General features: G+C 38.4%; 1 protein-coding gene across 9 annotated transcripts in view; it reads right to left on the reverse strand.

Annotated features, from left to right (window-relative positions):
• The window catches only part of LOC117400196 (catenin delta-2-like), a 366132-nt gene that overhangs the window by 81826 nt on the left and 263918 nt on the right, over nucleotides 1-20388 (reverse strand). For all 9 annotated transcript variants that reach the window (XM_059022195.1, XM_033999746.3, XM_059022197.1 and 6 more), the window contains one exon: nucleotides 2045-2228. In XM_059022195.1, the coding sequence (XP_058878178.1) occupies nucleotides 2045-2228 (184 nt within the window). The remainder of the gene's footprint in view (nucleotides 1-2044; nucleotides 2229-20388) is intronic.

The raw sequence follows: 20388 nt of genomic DNA on the forward strand, positions 1-20388 counted from the left end.
TCTGGGGCTATTCTTGCATTGCAACCAACCGTCCTTCACTCGTTTGAGGTTTATCAATTGTGGACATATTACTGACATGTATATTACTATGTTCTCACAATACAATTGGAACTCTGGATACATTTTTTAAAAGAAACACACACCTATTAAAAAGCATGCAACCTATTTCCCTGTATGATTTCAGAAATATTCTTATCATTTTGTTTAGAATTTGAAAAAACGGTGCCTGTGTGTGAACAGATTTATTGAATACATTATCTAATAGACACTATTTTACAGTATTAGAACCTAATAATGCAACATGAATGGAGGCAGCAACTTATGACTGTTAAACTCTGCAGTTTACAGTTAATATGAACATTACAGTTCACCATGTTTATTATAATAATAATAATAATAATAATAATAATAATAATAATAATAATAATAATAATAAACACTAGAGAATAGGTTCTTGTTTGGTTACTAAAAGTATATACTGCGGTTAAGCTGACAAGCTGCACCAGTAAATTCAAACTCTAACAGTGGTATGGATCTGTGGCAACAAGGCAATGATAGCTTTGTGTAGATAATTGCCAGGCAGCATTGCAGGAGTACACTTACAGCATATCAACACCATTATCAGATGGGAAATGCTGTCATTTACCTCAGGACAAAACAGCTATCTTACAGCACATTTCCATATCAGCAGTCTAATGGTCTAATGTTACATTGATTATATTTTAGCCAGTGATGATATTTCCAATTTGTAAAACTAACTAACTGTTAGGGTTGCCTGTATTCTGTGAAATACTGCCCATTTGGACTTCTTGTTTCTGGGATGTCATTCAAGTTAAACACCAATTCTGTAGTGCAGGAACTGTGACTAACAGCACCACAGTTGGTTGAAATGAGCCCAGAAAAGCACAGCATTCACATTGTGAAACCTGCTGCAAAGGTTCTGATTAAAGCCAGTCTTAACAGGTTTTTTTTTTTTTCATTTAAGAATAAAAGACACGTATGTTCATGTCAGATGGAAGAGTCCTGTACTAGAACAGCTGTGAGTCAGACCTAATATATTTAACCAGTCATGTTCTGTTGTTTGAGCGTGTATTGAACTGGAAATGGTTCCTTAACTTCTTATCAAAAAGCTGACCTCAGGAGGGTACTCCCTATGTTGTTTTCAGTCAAACATACAGGGAGTGCACTGCCACACTGGTAGTAATTGGAATGGGTTCCTGTTTTGTGTTGGTTCAATCAGGTTATTTTAATGTCCCCTTGACTGAACATATGGGTTGCATAGCAGAGTGGCTATATGGATTAGATTGGGGTCTTGTCAGTGAGAGTGGGTTAGAATAGGTAGATACAAATAATGGTATTGACACTTTGGTGTTGTGAGAGCTTTGCCTTTTTGACTGATGAAACCCAAAAGCGCAAGTGCAGTAAGGCTTAACTACTAGAGATAAGAAGCTGGTAACTGGGAATATAGGGCATTTATTACCCAATTATTTTTTTAAAACAGGTTAACATAACAATATACTGTTTGATAGACCATATTGAATAAAGGGGCATGAGTTTGGGCATTTGATACATAATTTGAATCAGGATCTTTTCTCTTTGAGTTCGAGTCCAGGCTATTCCACAGCCAACCGTGGACGGGAGCTCCCAGGGGGGCGGAGCACAATTGGCCGAGCGTCACCCGGGGGAGGGAGGGTTAGGTCGGCCAGGGTGTCCTCGGCTCACCGCGCACCAGCAACCCCTGTAGTCTGGCGGGGCGCCTGCAGGCTTGCCTGTAAGCTGCCCGAGAGCTGCGTTGTTCTCCAACGCTGTAGCTCTAGGGTGGCTGCATGGTGAGTCCGCAGTGTGAAAAAAAGCGGTCGGCTGACGGCACACGCTTCAGAGGACAGCGTGTGTTCGTCTTCGCCCTCCAGAGTCAGAGCAGGGGTGGTAGTGGTGAGCTGAGCTTAAAAAATAATTGGCCATTCTAAATTGTGAGAAAATAAAATTATTGGCAACAACTAAATTTATAAAAAAAATAAATAAAAAATAAAGTTTTGAGACTGACCTCAGGCACCCTGTGGCGTTGCGCAGCACCTGTGATGAATGGAGCTGCAGTTTGCGATCCTCCTGGTGTGGAGTGGTGTCCCAGCCGGAGTGGGGGATTATCACAGAATTTGTCAGTACAGCAAGGGCATCCTGGATGATTGGCATCTTCAGTGCATCACATGAGGATAAGTTCCAGAGTACTCCTGAAATGACATACAAGAAATGTAAGTTAGCAGGGGAGAAAAAGAGACCATGGATCTGCATAAATTATTAGACACAAAACCAAGTTATTAAGCTTACAGAAGGAAAATTACAAGCATCCCTGGTGCCTGAATGAGCATATTAGCAGTTGTGTTGCCCATGAAATTGTAATTATTCACATCTTTCAATATTTTCAGTCTCATACATAAGAATGAAAAAAAACGAAAAAGAAAACAGGTTTGCCCGACATCACCCGGGCAATGCGCTGTTGCTGTGGAAAAAATAATTTAAGGTGAGGTGGGGTTGTATGCCCCTGTGAAAATGTTGATGTTTTTAATGTTACTGCACTAACCAGACGATGAATGGGAGCTTTAGTTGTCATCTGCATATGGTCACAATGTAAAGTGTAATATAAACTGTGACAGGGTGGATGAGTGGTGACGTCACGGCAGAAGCAGGCACGAAAACAAACTGACACCGGGTAAGTATTGCAGTTTTTAAAGAAAGAATCGGCTGGCTGCTGTTTTATTAAACAAAAAAATAAATAAAATATTTATACAAAAACACTTGCTCGCAGAGCAAAAATAAAAGGTTTAACAAAAACAAATCACGCACACAAAATAAATAAAACACAGGTCAGGCTGGGCAGATTGCCTTCACTGTTCCTATGTTAATTTTACACTTGTTTCTCTCCTCTCGTTCTCTCCTCTCGCTCCAAACACCCACCTTGAGCTGGAGAGCTGCAGGCTTTTTATAACAGGTGAACATCTCCCGATTAGCAACAAAATTAATCACTTAATTAATTCGGGAGATGGCCACCTTCTGCACGAGTTTTTCCACTTCTCCTGGCAGAGGACGAGCACCGATCTCGCCTCTGCCAGGACACGTTTTAAAAATAAACAAAACAATAACACGGCGGCGCTTCGCCGTCATAAATATAATACAATAAAAATAATACAAAATAAATACACAATACACTGCACAGGGGCGGAGGGGGAGACCCCGATCTAAAAATAAATAAACAAAACAATGTACAGGGCTGCTCACCCTGTTACATAAACATAACACCTGATTTGCTTAAAGTAACCTTTCTGCGTCTATAATATCACTAAGCTATAACTGCAGCTAAAGAATACATGTACACAAGAACAGCTACATAATTAGCATTTTTCTGTCTGTTGTAATTTGTGGTTTCTGTTAATTTGTTCATTAAAATACAGGCTAACTTCACTATAACAAACCCCCCTGGAACCTGGAGAATAATAGGGTTTGGTATTTTTCTGTATCAGAAATATGACAAAACGGCAAATTTGAATTGAACATCAATATATAGTATTTTTATGAAGATTCCTTCACATTGATCAATGTTTAAACAGTATTGTGACAAGGTACTCATGTCACATGTGTGGGTAACCGCATTGCAAGACAGAGGAGTTGGAGCTGAAACACCGGCACAGGCGCACAGGATTTATTAAACACAAAACAGAAAGTAAACAAACAGGTCATGTGACACAACCAACTATGGTAACGCACAGTTTCCACATAGAAATTACACCAACACTAATTCCCCCCAGTGATGTGTTTAAAAGAAAACAGTAAATGAAAAAGGAAAGAATGTACACTTACATGCTGAATAATTTTCTCTTTCTCTTAAAAAAACTATCCAGCGTAGATTGCTCCTCACGCCCGTTGGCTGGTTGCAGTTTGTGTGAAGATGACTGACAGGCAACGATTGCATTCATCATGCATGATTCGTACTACAATAGGTCATCTTTGAATTAGCGTTATCTTTGAATTAGTCAACCATGGTGTTTGTTTTCACTGAGAGAATAACACACTTGATACTGGAGAAAGTTCAGTGTCAGCCAGTACTGAGATCGTGATCATTCTAATAGGGCTAATTTGCATTTTCTTTTTATTGGGATCGTTAAAAATGAGTGTTCGTTATAAGAAGAGTTTGTTATAGTGAAGTTAGCCTGTATATGTTTAAATGTATGCATTGGATTTTTGGTTGTATAAAGTATCTTCAGTAATGCACAGCAATTATGGTACTACATAATGCTTAAAACTTTTTTTTCTAGTCAGGACATGCTGTTTAACATAGTTTAATGATATTAAACATTGCGTGTCGCCTTATCAAGCCTGTTAAGGGCTTCGTGGGGTTATGGGACATCGGACGCCACAAGACCATAGGTTGCGTCCCTCACCCAGAACCCAGAGAAACGCTTAACAGGCTTGATTACACACACTTACCTATACTTAATTCTTTATTATATATGGCGAGCTGTAAATTACCGAACACACAAACACAAATATTGGCAGGTCTGCAGAGACCTGCATGTTGTGCATCATCTGCCTTATTTTGTTTATGGCCAGTCTCATATTTTTGAACCATAGCGACATCCTCTTGCTTTCAGCATCAAGTTTGGTGCAAGGTAGTAGGGGAATACGGAGTTGTCATTTCCTGCATCCGGTTCTCTCTATAGAGAGAACGCTTGTAGGCGTTGATTGGGTCCCGGGCCGATTTTAGGTGTTGCTGTACATTCTTGGTTTCAGAGACCGTATGTCTCCTGTGTTGTCCCCAGACTGCGTCTTGGTTTGTCTCTCTGAATATTGTAGAAACTTGTTTCCAAGTGAGTCGGTATTCAGAGAAATGAGGTAGTGCTGCTCCTTGGTCCAGAGCGCGAAATCGAGACCATCAAGAAAAAAATACCATGTTCAGGAGGGCTGCCAAGTCTGCCATTTCGATTGTTCCTGAAGCAAACAGCAGATTTATTTTGTCATCTGTGAGAGAGTCACCCAGTGAGGAGCATTTCCCTTTCCCCTTTTTTTGAGAAACTGTTGTTTTGCACGTATTGTGTCTCTCGTAATGAATAAAACTATCCACCTCAGTATCATTGACAACTAGAAATCTTGAGTGCCATTTGTTCTCAGTTTGTTTAGAATTCTGACAGGGTGATGATGTCACTGCCGTGGCCTGTAATCGATTACAGCAGTGACGTCACAGTCTTATTACACTCACTTACATGGTAGTAATAAGACTGTAAGCTTCACCAAGCTCTATGGGAGATTACATCAGCAATGGTAAGTAATTACTTTTTCTAAATATTACAAATTGTTTCATATCGCTTTAACCTTAATAGCCTATAAGAAAATGTTTATTGTTACAATTCTGCAATCTCTAACTGACCCCAAAAAGCAGTACCTATCACAACATTTATCCTTTAATCCTAATATTTGAAAGTGCTTATTGATACAGTACTGCAGCAAAAACCAGTTATCTATTGTAACAGCACCAATTAGAATATCTGTCAGAAATGTGGTCCAGTGGTTAAAGAAATGGGCTTATAACCAAGAGGTCCCCGGTTCAAATCCCACCTCCACCACTGACTCATTGTGTGACCCTGAGCAAGTCACTTAACCTCCTTGTGCTCCGTCTTTCAGGTGAGACGTAATTGTAAGTGACTCTGCAGCTGATGCATAGTTCACACACCCTAGTCTCTGTAAGTCGCCTTGGATAAAGGCGTCTGCTAAATAAAAAAACTAACAAAAAAAAAAATTCCTGGTCAGTGATAGGCTTTACTGACGCTGTCCAGGTGCTGAAATCTACAATTGAGCGCAGTAGTTATAATAGGTTTGAATCCATCTCTCGATTAAAACATTTTGGGGATGAGGTAAATGCTTTTTGTGCATCTAAATCAATAACCATTACTACTGTAAAACAGGATTATTTTTTTTGCGGCAACTTAATTTCGCTCTTGGCCTTTAAGGTCAATTTTTGCTGCATTAAATGTTTGCACTACTTTTTCTTTTAATGTTCGGCACATATATGAATAATATATTTCACAGAACATTAATTTTGCAGATTTATAATAAATGCGAAATTAGCAAACATTTCTTGCTTGTGAAATGTTTTTGTTTTACAGTATTCTAAATGAGTGAAAACGACAAAGTAACAGCCTGCATCAGGAGCTCATTTTGATTTTCAGATATTATAAGGCTGTGGAGTTGAGAACATACATCTTTTGATGGACCAAAATAGCTTCTTTATCACTGCTTTTTACAAATTATTGGCTGATTGTGTTTTTTGAGACTTTTTGGTTTGGTCAGTTGCATATCGCAGTACTGTAACAATAAACACTTTCTAATATTAAGGTTAAAGCAATACAGAACACTTACCATTGCTGATGCACTTTTGGTTAAACTTCAGCTGAATATCATCAGTAAATGTAACAGATAAAATCACCGCTTGCATTACAACCTGTTGATTAATTCACATCCTATGTATAAATATATAAAAACACTGGTGGATATTTTGAACATGATATTGCAGGGATACAACAGAACCGGCAAGTAAGAAGCTTGTTCTAAACACTAGTTCATGTATAAGGGGTGAACCACAATAAAAAAAATCAGGTTCTGTTAACTCGTCTAAGGGTGTACTGCATATCAAAAAATAAGAACAGGAGGCATAAACATGAGCTCCAGATATTAAACTTTAATTTAGAGGCCTATGTGCTTATGCTGCCTAGCAACTTATATTTTGTTCATCGACTTTGGTTTCAAAATTGCCTAGCAGTTGGAATGTCTACAATGAAACACACAAAGATAGTTCTGGTCAATTGATTATGCCACCTTTTACAACGCATACCATGGTTTTGTGGTGGAATTTCTCAAACATGGTATCATAACCTCTGCGCATACGGCATACAGACTTTGCATTGAACTCGAATGTACAGTGATATTAAGTAGATACAAGTGCACACCCTTTTGGAAGACTTCTGGAATTTCTGCTCCATGAAACCCGTCTGTAAAACCCAATCTTTTCTCGTCCCAATACCAAACCGGAGCTGTAGGTTTAATCTGTCTGTAAATATCATGTTTTTGCATTATGAACGTTAATACATTATTTTGTTTCCCTAATAATATATGCAATTCAAAGCCCTCTGCACTGACAATGTTAGACCAAAATAAAGATACATTTTCTATGTGTAGCTAAAAGATTAGGTTGAGTTGCTGTTTTTTTTAATATTCTTGTCTAATTCATCTTTCTTTTCTTGCATCTCCAAGCAAATTGGTGCTTGCAGATTCAGTTGCTTTAGGTGTTCTACATATTTCTTTCAAAATATAAGATTATATAATGCAAGTACAAACCCAGATTTATTCTCCTCAGTTGAAAGCAGCATGTGTTTGAAATGCCAGCTGCAGGATTGGAGAATGGAAATCATTGGTGTTAGGAATTTGGAATTATGATGCTGTAATGTATTTATTGTCCAGCATGTAGGCAGGATTGTTGTGTTTATTGCCCAGAAGCTCACTGTACTGCTCTAGCTTATGTGGGTCATTGATGATTATTGTAGAATATTTAGACCCAGACCCTTGTTTTTATTGGTAATAGGTAATTAAGGCTCCAGCCACAGATATAAAAGACCCAATCCAAGCTCGAGAGTGTTCGAGAGTGGAGAACGAGTGAGGAGTTAGGAGGTAAAATTATTAAATAGAGATAACAATTGCTAGACGTGCTGGCTTTGCACCAGCACAATACTACTTGTTACTGTTATTGTTTATTTGTTTGGCCAACGTGCCCTTTTGTTTTGAGTGGTTTGTTTTGTTAAAACATTTACTTTTGTTTGTTTATTTAGAAGTAAATAGAAAAATCCTGCACACTGCATTATACAAAATCTCACTTTATTTTTTGCATGGTACTTTTGCAGTTTACCAAGGTTTTCCCATAGCTATACTATGCATTTATCATAGTTTAACTTGGTTTGCCATGTTTAGTAATATGCTTACCATATGTTGCTATTTTTCACGGTACTTACTTATGCTTTACTATGCTTTATTACATTTTGCTATGGCTTCACTATGGTAAACTTTTATAGGGGACAGTACACCATTCATTTCTGCAGTAGTCTGTGGTAAAAGAACATGAACATTTAGTACACACAGTAATGTTCAGAATTACTGGGACAGCCCTACTGATTTGTGGTGCTGGGGGTGGGACATGTGTTGCCTGTTTTACCCAACTCATGGGACGTGCTGCTAATTAAAATCAATTCAGCAATTCCATGAAGTTTAGTACTCAAGGGGCTGATTTGGGTTACAAGGGCAATAAATACGTCACCCTTAGTTGTTCAGCATTCCTAGAAAATATATTAACATTTAGGGTACTGTTGCATGTGAGGTGGTTTGCGTTGTTTAAGTTGGGTAAAATAGCTAACATACAGTACATTCCACCCCAAACCTCCCTCCCCCTCCCCCTCCCCCTCCCCAGCCACACAAACCAGCAGGGGTGTCCCTATGAGTAAAAACTAGAATATAAAACATAGTATAAGCATGAGCATAAACAGAGCCAACTGCAAAATTACAGGGCAAATTTAGTAAGGTAAACTTGTACATTGGATGCTTTATTAGTTAATGGATCATTCACCCACCCCCCAAACTGATTTGTCTTAGAACATAATCACTGTGGTCCCTCAGTAATGAAATGCTTTACCATCAGTCTGGTTTAATAAGACTTTAGAATTATATTACAACAAAGCACATGAGAAGCGTATACTTGAACATCAGTTGCCTTGTGGTAAAGCATAATACATTGTCGCTCAATACAGAGCTGTGATTAGCTGTGCAGTCATTGTGACACTGCTTTAAATGATTTTAGATAAAAGAGGTAATGTCTCCGGGTTTAGCCATACGTAACAAGAGTTAGGATTAGAAAGGAGGTAGAAAACCAAAGGGCATGCTATAAAGCTTGCAACAGTGGAAAATACTATGTTAATGATACATTATTAGGCATCATTATATGTTGTACGCATTATAATCTGAATACATTATCAAACTATGAAACAAGACATACATTAATAAACTGTTCATAAGAGATCTTTAAAAGCCTATTTACGAAGTGGCTATGCTGTGGCCCAATCGCCAATGGTTAAGAAAAGCGTAACTGGTCAGCTTTTAACTGAAATCTAAATTAACATGATCAAACTTAAGACAGTGTCTGATCAGTAAGAAATACTGTACCAGTTAGTCTTTTTCTACTCTGATACATTCTATAAGTATTAAGTTCTAGCACAAACTGATACACCTCTGAAAGAAACAGTATAAGGAAAGCTGAAAACAGGATACAGGTAACACTTCATTTACACAGTAGCTAAAGTGTTACAGAACAAAATGCAAAGTTTACAAGAAACCCATTTTGTTACCTTTGACATGTCCTGGGCTGTCCGTATCACAGCATTATATTTCAAAACAATGCCACCTCCTTTTAATCGTACACCATGAATCATAAATCAACTGGGCAACAGATTTCTCAGTAATGACTGAAACAGACAATGATACAGAGTGAATCTAAACAACAACAAGAATGCATTACTTAATATAGCTCTGATATTTCACTCCCCTACTGTACCAATTCACTCTTTAAAATCTGCTGCCATATACATAAATCAACTGAATAGACTAATTATAAATATTCAGACAATAACCTTGATTCTGAAGCCCCAAGATCATACAAAATGTAAGTGCAACATAAATAGAAGATTTTGTTATTATTTTAATGAACAGCAATACAAAACTAGGGGGGGTTGGGGGTCCTGATTTTATGAGTTAAGAGTGCTTCAGTATAGCATGTTGAAATCGAATCCATGCCTAAATGGACTTTTGTAAAAAGATCTGCCAGTCTAAAACTCAAAAGCACAGAATACAGCTGCTCCTACTCTGGCAGGCACAGCAACTCAGCATTCAGTAGAAAGCTCTCAGGAGGTTACAGGGAATAGGACAGGAAACGGTCAAAGCAGACATAAGAGACGACCTTGAAAACAATCCATTCTCTAATCTCCAGCACTGCCTTCGTCACCTACAGTAATTCAAAGTGTCCACATGTAATTGCTCCCTGATTGCAATCACTGCTTGAAACATTTGGTCTGGCGATCCAATCACTTCTCCCTTAGGTGAAATTCGACTGCATAAAAAAAAACATATTTTTCTTACAACTTCACACCTCATTTGGTAATCTTGGCTGAAAAACAGTCCTAGTACACATGCATTGCAGGGGCTGTGCAGTACTATTCAATTACCACTGTACTGATTAAGCATTTGAGCCCGAAGGAGCGGGCTTAATCGTGTGGTAATGCCCACCTCGTGCAGTTACATGCCTGAGCCGTAGGCAAGGGCATTAATGTAACGAAAAGGGCATTACCACATGATTAAGCCCGCTCCTGAGGGCTCAAATGCTATTAGAATATGGATACGTTATAAATGAAATAAAATAAAAAATAAAAAAATGATAGTATTTTGTGACTTTATCACTTTATCAAGAACTAGGTTTTGTTGTGGCTGATTACATTTTGTTATGCTGTCTGTTTAGAATTACGCCAGGCTGCTGCATTCCGTTTAATGTAATTGGACAATAGTTGTTGTCAGGCTGCGGCATTCCGCCAATGTGACTGGACGATGGTTGTTTGCGAAACATCCAAACCTGAAGCCATCGTATATTTCACGGGAGATATAGGCTAACTTACAAATAAAACAAAACTATATAAAGTAGTAGGAAAAACAATAACACTGAAGTGAACGATAAACAGGTAAGATTATTTTTAAATTCATTTTAGTAAAATAGGCCTGCATTTTAAATCGGATGCCTTGAATTATTTAGTAGTTATTGATGTGAATGTTTCCATTAACGGTACAATTGCTCAGCATATTGGAAAACATGCTGGACGAAAGTTCATTTCTTGAAACTGTCATATCGATGGATTGTAAGTCTCTTTTGGAAAATTCAGATCAGGTAATGGTATTGTAATATTAGCATTTTCTCCTCCTTCTGTCAATATGCGAGACCAGGTTTGTCTCTTTTTTCATCCGGTGCCCTGTAACTTTTAAACAAAGACTCATTTTTATGTCCGGTTACTGCTATAATTTGTCAGCATTCTAGACCGGCATTAGATAATAGTTGTATTGCGGTGGACCGCAAGCAGTGGTTTCTATACCTTTTACTCAGGATGGCCAATTTACTTAATGTTGGCATCATGTTATCTAAGGTGTTTTTTCCAAGAGGAAGTGGGTTGTACCATATATCGGTAGAAGAGAGTTCTTCAGATGATAAATTAATTTTAGGCTGTAAATAAAAACATGTTGCTTCATCGGGGCATTTATTCATGTATTTAATGAAGGTTTTTACTGGATTTTTATATTGTGTTTCGTACATCCTTCCATGGTAGTTACTCTTGAAGCGGTCACTGGTTTGCTTGTGATTTTTAGTTTCTTTGTTAAAGGAGAGAGTGGCATATTTCAGCCCGTGTTCACCTTGCATAATTGAAAAGGATTTAGGTGATAGCAGTCTCTGCCTCTGCGTGACCTTTCGGAGTATCTGTAGAAAGTGAACATTTAATTTTGTCAAGGTCTTGTTTTGTTAATGCATCATGATGTGCTGTTTTGTCTTTGCTTGCATGCCTCATTTTCTTAATCACTGCTTTCAGTACACTGTTGGAACTTGTATACTCAGAGTCGTTCATAATATTACAGTTTTTACTGAAGCAAGGGTTATTAAGGTGCCGATTTATCCCTGATAGTGTAGTATTTAGTTGTTGTGGAGTCTCATTTTCAAAGTTGTCATTTCTTTTCCTTTCTGATAGCCAGCTTTTAAATAGATGAACAGCCCACTGTGTTTGTTCTACAGTTTTAGTCTTGTTTCTTTTTTCTTTGTTGTTGTAGAATGTCTAGAAGGCAGTGTTGAGTCGCTACGGTTTTCTTTACTACCCTGCTACTACTGTTTCCATCACACTCGTCATAGTCAAGCTCAGTAAGTAACCATTATTTTATAGTTTGTGCTCCAAAAATGTTTTTAGTTATTTAAAACATGTTTTTAGTTATTGGTTGTTTGTTAGATACTGTGTTGGTTTACGTCTGTGTTTATAAATAGAATTTTAAGATTTTAAATGCTCATCCTGAGCTATTAACCGATTTATTTATTTATCATACAGTATATAGATTTTCAGGCGGATTGATTTGGAACGATGAATAAACAAAGTTTGAAAACTAACATTCGGGTGGGCTTAATCAGGATTTAAGCCTGCCTGATTGACCAATCAGGTTACAGGAAATCTCCTATCCATATTCTAATAAACCTTCAACGCAGAGTGCACATGACAATATATATATATACAAAACAGTGATAGAAAAATGATATAATACACATGTAGGTCATTAAAGGTCATGGTTACGATAGACATTATTTTCAAGCATAACACAAAAGTTTTACGTTTTAAGTTCTGTTCTATAACCACAAGCAACTAGTTATATTATTTGATTTGCTACCGAACATATCATGTTTTTAAGGCTTTAAGCCAGATTAAGTAGCAGGTACTCCATTCTGTCTTCTAGTGTGTTACAGGTTGTTTGTTGAGCTTTAAACACCTTTAACAGATTCTGAAAAGTCCACTTTTAAAAGTCTAGCTCTATCAGAAAATGATTTTTATCATGAAGAATTCCGGAATAAAGGCAGGTAAACTAGACAGTTATTTACTGAAATGGCTCCTCAAGTTTGTCAGGTCATTTTTTATGCTGCAGATCTGGCAGCTGAATACAATGCAGTGTGGGAGCTGGAGCGTGTTCATAGTGGGTCATTTCTGTTACTGTGTGGGTTGTGGGAGAGGAGGAAGGAGAACAGCTTCAGGCGCTTTGAGGAGCTTAGTGCCTGGCTAGACTACAGAGCAGGATATGGAAAGCAGTCAATCAGGCCAGTAGCATTGGGGTAAACATGTCTCATAATATTATTGCATTTTACATGTACATGCTAAAGTTCCCAATCAAGTGACTGTGGAAATGTGGAACATAGTTAAAGTAGACTTACATGTATAGGACTGGCGAATATGTGTGTCTATTTTCAATATACTGTACAGTGGTGCTTATGCAAAGATATTAATCAGGTTCTGTATATTTACTGTAAGTTGGGCTTGTTGCCGTCTGTGCTGAGGCAGTTACAGATGGAGTCTGAAGAAATCACATGAGGCATGTCATATACACAGGGGAGCATGAAGCCTCATTTATGGCACTGAGGTCTTTACTACATTCAGATATCTCATTTGCTATGGACATGCAGCTATTGATTTAACATTGGAATAAGAAACACCACTTCTCGAGAATAGAAAACAAACTGCTTTGCTTTTCAAGCAGCACAGGGAGACTGTCTCCTGACACTGCACCTCCAATCTTAGCATACTGACAGCTGGCATTTTTTACTCACACTGGAAAGCTTTAAATGTATTAATTCACAGACACAGGAATAAACACAATGCATTTCCTAGTTATTAGATGAGAATCAGTTTCAATCCCTTTGGGCTACACAAGGTTTAACTCAAGTATATCTGATTAATTTGTGATAGAGTACTTTTTATAAACTCAGTGTATTATGGCTTTTTAATTTGCATGTTAATATTCTTTCAGAGAAAATAAATCCATCCAAATACTGATTTGATCGGCTGAGAAAAGATAAAAAAAGCCAATACACAGATTCACTGTATCAATTTTAGATTAATGGTTTAGATTCACTCTGCATCATTTTCTGTTTCAGTCATCACATGCTATTGACATTTAAACTGATATTTTACCTTTTAGTTTAAAATGTATTAAACATACGTGTCATTATGGGTACTTTTGCTATTATTAAGCAGTCATGGGAAAGCAGATGCAACCTGTTCTGATAAGAAACCTTCACCTCTGGTGTATACCCTACAGCAGTGTTTGGCGACCCAAATGAACACAAGAATAATGAACCCACAACCCAGAATTATTCGCTATTCAGTATTTTAACTTAAATACTTCTTAACCAGTCAAAAAGCAACGTTTCATTGATGTGTAACTACACTACACTATATAAGCATTCAGGCTTTGGTAGTTTTACAGGTTGCTAAAATGCTTGCTTTTATCAAATTAATTATTAGTAAAAAATGGTATTAAACTAACATATCAATTTAAAACTCTGTTGCAACATACTAAATAACAGTTTTAATTTTCAATTCCACATCAAGCATTGCAAACATACTATAACAACCTGGCAAAGATTAGGCTAGCCACTACTGACACTACGCTACATGTTACCTATACGCAGCCTGTTTCTGTATTTTGTTTGAAAATGATGCTTCACACAGATAGGTGGTGGTGAATGGCAGTAAGATTGAAATTGCCTTACCAGAAGGTTCTGGGTATTTGCCTACAGCAAGAAGCCACAACTTTTTCAGAGGTAAATTGTAACTTTTATTGAGAGGTCATGACAGATCGATGAGCTGTGACTCCAGTTGGTATGGCAAAGAGAGATTTGCTACGTCCATGGCAAAAGGCTCAACAACCCAGCCATATTCATCATGAGGGTTTCTTGGAAAGTAGTCCTGAAACTTATCGTAAAGGGCTTTTAAATGTTGGTCAATTGCCTGTTTGGTAATGGAGTGCGACAAGATGGCTTACAGGTGACGTCAGACCAGGAAGGAGGCACACACACACAGCACTGAGGTATGAATGAAGCGCTGATGTGCAGTTTATTATAAACAAAAGAGTTAGACAAAACAAAACACAGTGCTTGCTCCAGGACTTACAGACTGAGGGACAATGTGGCCCCCTCTCAAAATTTTAGGGGGCCATTTTCTTCAGTGAGGGGGTCAATATGTTTGATTCAGCACCAACCACCATTTCTTATTTTTGTTTGTTTTTAAATATGCCAGCAGAGTTTACTGACCTTTTGTTTCTGAATAAAAAATAAAACTGTAAAGCTGTAGATACAACCAAGGTGTCTCTACAATACTCATTGTCACGTTTGGGGAAAATAGTGGGAAATGTGTCACAGTCATGCTGGTGTATCACTGAGTAAAGGATATTAATTGTACCACATCACATTAGAACAGGGGTTTTCAGTCTTTTTAAGCTGCATACCCCTTTCCAAAAAATGTAGTCCACTGAGATAGTCATAAAATGAAAACAGAAAAAAAGGTCTGTACAATAACATGATACAACAAAACGCACAAGCCTTGGCGTGTGTGATGGATACAATTATAAAATTTACAGTATTATAAAAGAAAAAATATATATTGTATTTACTTTTAGCTAAAAATAGTCCCTCAGACAGGTTTCTAGTTTTTGGAAACATCATTTTATTGTAAATATTAATTAATTAAAATCAACGATGCCTCCGTGCTCGCCTCAATCACTCAGAAATGACATAAGACTATTCCATGATAGCAAATGGCAATCATGTATTTTTATTGATAATAAAATTAGAGAAAAGGCAAAGAAAAGTTCACTGTCCACGCATCTCTACAGCTGACCTTATTACGAATACATATTATTGGCATTTTTAAATCCTTGGTGATTAAAACGTACAGTACTGATGCTAATTTAAAAAAAAAAAAAACAATAATAAAACGCTTGCCTAGTATGTGATGGATGTCCCTGCTTGTTACCACACAACTGACTGATGATGGCAGGGAAATTGGAGAGAGCTTCAGTCGCAAGACATTTTTAGCGTTTTTAATCTCTAACGGTATTTCGTCTTGATCGCCCTTTGCTAGTAATGTTCTAGTATTGAGCCAACAATCCATATTTTTTCACTGGATTGAAAGCTAAAAACTCTTAACTCTCACACCAGACGTAACGCATGGCAATACTTTGGTTTCTGATTGGTCATACATTCTGTATTTTGAAATGTAATACTTAAGTTACAATAAACTTTAATCGGGTCATTGAAAAAAATAAATATCGATTTGCAGGCTCGAACACGCACAGGAAATAAAATGGAGTTAAAGACTAGGCGTTTAGTTGTTTTAAAATATTTAATTTTTTTTTTCCCCAGACAGACCAATTGTTTATATGACATTTAAACAGGGCTTATTTAAAACGTACATATATAATATGTAAATTAGTCGTGTGTGCACTGAACGCTCCGTCACAGGTCGTCAGACTGGTGTTAGCAACTAAACGTTGATTACATGAAAAAGTTTGCAATAGATTGGCAAGTGGTACTAAATAAAATGCGTTGTCTGCCATTTCAGAATTTCTCACGTAGCCCAGGGGTACGCATACCCCAGTTTGAAAACTGCTAGAAGAAACCACATTAATATACAGTTTAATAGTAGTCGTATTTAAATGCCATTGTCCTGACTGGTAAATTCTTACCTTCCAGCTTCCCCTTTATTTTAACAATTTCCATATAAAAAAAAATTGCATTTTTTTTGTTTACATTTTTCATTCTTAGCCCCCAAGTAAATATTTTGCACAGTTTTCAAAGCAATTGTTGCTTTATTTTTTAATAATATTTTTAAATAAAATGTTAAATATACAATATATTTCGTTGGTTTTGTGGATTTGCTATATATATATATATATATATATATATTTTTACTTATTTTAATACTGCACATAATGATATGGTTTTGAAAATGCTATTTACCAAAACCGTGACTGCACGTGAACTGTATTACATAATAATTTCCTTTATTCGATTCCAGTGGTGTTTTCTCAGTGCAAGAAACAGTGCTGTATAAAATCACATACACTGTGTGTGTGTACATATATATATATATATATATATATATATATATATATATATATATATATATATATATATATATATATATATATACACATTTCACATATTTTATAACGTTACCGTAGGCACCACCTGGAAGTTGGTTACTTATTCCCGGTTCCTTATTTGCGCGGTGTAGTTGACAAAGCAGCGCGGCCTTTTTCTATATGTTTTAAATCACTTACACATCTTAATAATACACATCACAATATTATGCTGCTGATACAGATTTGTTATTAATATTTTCTTTTTTTTTTTAAAGAAGGAGCGATTATTTTTTAAATAGTGGCAATATATTAATTGAGCAAGATGTGTAAGTGATTTAAAACACATAGAAAAAGGACGCGCTGCTTTGTCAACTACATCGCAAATAAGGAACCGGGAATAAGTAACCAACTTCCAGGTGGTACCGTAGGCTACGTTTTTTTTTTTTTAGTCAATGATGCGGTTTTTGTTTCGCAAATATAATAATCTGCATTTCAAAAGTCACTGCCGAAAATGATTACTTATTCTTCCAGAAGTAATAGTTGGGTTTAACAGGGATACTATTTGCGATGGGCCACGTTGTTAACAAGCCTAATGTCGTCCAGGCTTTACTGTGAAACTGACTGAGAGTGTGAGCACATTCTACTGGACTGGAGAATAAAAACACGGGAGTTTAATTATGAAAACCCAAGTGTAAACAAACAAGTAAAAAAGATTAGCCTGTTGTCAGACATGTCATGGTAATACAAAATGCATTAATCTACTGCTTATTGGTATTGTGTCTGGTCTGGGAAGGGGGACACACAGGCGCATTAAGAGAATTTCAGCGGGACATTTTTTATTTCAGGGGGGCATTGGTGCAATGGCGTGGCCTATGCAGGCTTGGCAGCCTTTGGCAGTTCGGCTTGGCAGCCCTAGGCGTTGCAGGCTTTGCAGGACAAGGCAGGAGCTGACCCTCGGGAGATAGCTTCAGCTCCTCCGGTGGTGATGGCGGGAGCAACAAGTGGTCTCCCTCGGGTGGTGGTGGGAGCAGCAGGTAGTCTCCTCTTGGCGGTGGAGGCGGAAGCAGCAGGTATTCTCCCTCTAGAGGTGGAGGCGGGAGCAGCAGGTAGTATCCCCCTGGCAGCGAAGGCGGCAGCAGCGGGTAGTCTCTCCCTGGCGGCAAAGGTGGGAGCAGCGGGTAGTCTTCCCCCTGGTGATGGAGGCAGTAGCAGCGGGTAGTCTCCCTCTATCAACGGGGACTGGTGTGGCTTTATCTCAGTTGCAGGGGACTGGTGCGGCTCTCCCTCGGTCGCTGGGGCCAGTTGTGGCTCTCCTTCGGTCACTGGAGACTGGTGCAGCTCTCCTTCGGTTGCTGGGGACTGGTGCAGCTATCCTTTTGGCTCTGGCGTAGACGTGTCTACTACCTGTGGTGCAGAATTAGGCGTGGCTCTTCCCAATGGGACTGGAGATAGTGGGGATCATCCCATTCCTGCAGCCAGGCAATCGAAAACCATGGCTGCGATGTTAAGGAGGGATGCCGGGCGATGTTGCTGCTCCCAGGCTTCCCATTGCTCCCCATCTCTGGCCCACAGCAGGTTGATCGCCATTGGAAGGGCCTCCTGGAAGTTCCCCTCAGGGTCCATCAGCTAGTCAAAGATCTCCCTCGAGGGTGTTGGACGCTCATCCTTCCCCCTCGTGGGCGCTGGGCACTCATGCTTCCCCCTCGTGGGCACTGGATGCTCAGGCTCCTCCCTAGTGGGTTCTTTCTTCTCGGGGCCAGCAATTGGTTCTCTTCCTCCTCTACCGCTTGGAGGGGGCAGTTGTCTGGAAGGGAGGGAGAAGGAAACACTGCGAAAGTTGGGGAATCCGCCTTTGTTGGCTGGAGTGCCTTTCTTCACATGACTCTACCTCTTGGCCAAAGTAAGCCTCCTTGAAGAAGGGGTCTGCCCATGGGCACTCTCCATAAATGTGCCCAAACTCCCCACACTCCTCACACACTGGAGCCCCCGTGAAAGAGGCCGCACACGGTGGAGTACCTGGGCTCGGCACAGGCGAAGCACCACTCTTCCCCTTTCAGGCAGGTGAGGCAGCCATCTAGCCCTTGGTCCATTTCCTCCACTCGGGCCGGCAGCACCTCCCTCGCTTTTTCCTGTCTTCATTTTCTCTTTTTTTTCCCCCCGAACACACCCCAAAAAAAGTTATTTAAAAAAATGTTCACCCGCAATACTGTTACTGGCCTGAGTCTCTGGATGCATTGTTATACCATGTTCTGACACCACATTTGGCAAGATGTATTGCGGGTGACGTCAGACCATGAAGGATGCATACACACACAGCACAGAACACTTCAAAACAATGGCACAATGGCCAAAACAGACAAACAAAACAGACACAGAACAAACACTAAATAAAACAAGTACTGCGCTGTTTTATAACCAGCTTGCATAGAAATTGTTATTTTTATGTTTTCTTTTGCTTTACCTCCCGACTCTCGTTCTGCCTTGGAATACACTAACCCTGAGTGAAAGATTTGTTCCTCTTATGAAGCTGTGCCTAGCTTGATTGCTTGAGTCCAGGCACAGTCTGCATGTGAAACACTTGTGCCCAAATACAAATATATATTTTACATCACCCGTGCTACATAACCCAAACTATATCAAATAAACCAAATACACCCTGTGGCGGGGGGTACCCCGTCACATGGAGACATCAAACTCCTCTTTTCAATAAATTCAGACAGAAGTGGGAAGATTTCATAACGGCATTGTCATTCGTTTTTGCCACAGTTGCAGCTTTACTTTGAATGCCTACAAAAAAGAACTGTCAAAAAGCCATATTTTGCTACAATTGTTAGTTGTTTTTAAAATCCAAACTACCACGAATCCCAACTCATGTACAAACTTACAAACTTTAAAAAAAAATAAAAAAAAAAAACTAAAAAAAAACAACTTTGTTTTGCACATGAATTTTAATAATAACGCAATGTACAAGAAATGAACACGCAAACAACCCTCTTGAGCTTTAATAATTGTATTTTTTTTGACATTCCCACAGCCTCTCCTTTTTTGTACAACCACTGGCAGTGCACAGTACAAATGATCAATGAAGCTGTTGCACGGTCATCTTTGTTTTCCAGAACTGAGTTAATCAGTTCTAGACATGTTTGATTAATTTAATACATCAAGATTTGCATTCTGGATAGATGTTTTAGAGTTAGTTTGGTTAAAAAAGTATTGCTTTTTAAAGAATACATTTATAAAAACAAAAATGGGCAGACCAGACCACAGCAGCATGATTTTGGGAATAGGCACAATCAACATTGCCAGATGAAAGGAGTTTGAGGATGGAACTGCATTGTTTTCAATGCATTTTTAAGAAGTGGTCTGTGGATTTTGTCATAGTGGGTGAACAGATCAGGTATTACACCAAAATAAATGTGTTAGTTTGCGTTGCTGGGGTATTTTGCACGTGTTTTTTAAGAAACAGCAGCTACAATACGAGTCTTTCATGTTAGTAGGGTTATTCAAAATACTACTGACATCTTAGTATTACTGTATGTTTGCACATTTTAAGTACATTGATGATTTTATTTAGACAGACAACTGGGGTTTTATTGCGCT

This window comes from Acipenser ruthenus, chromosome 4 (genome assembly GCF_902713425.1).
Source record: "Acipenser ruthenus chromosome 4, fAciRut3.2 maternal haplotype, whole genome shotgun sequence".
Classification (NCBI taxonomy): Eukaryota; Metazoa; Chordata; class Actinopteri; order Acipenseriformes; family Acipenseridae; genus Acipenser; species Acipenser ruthenus.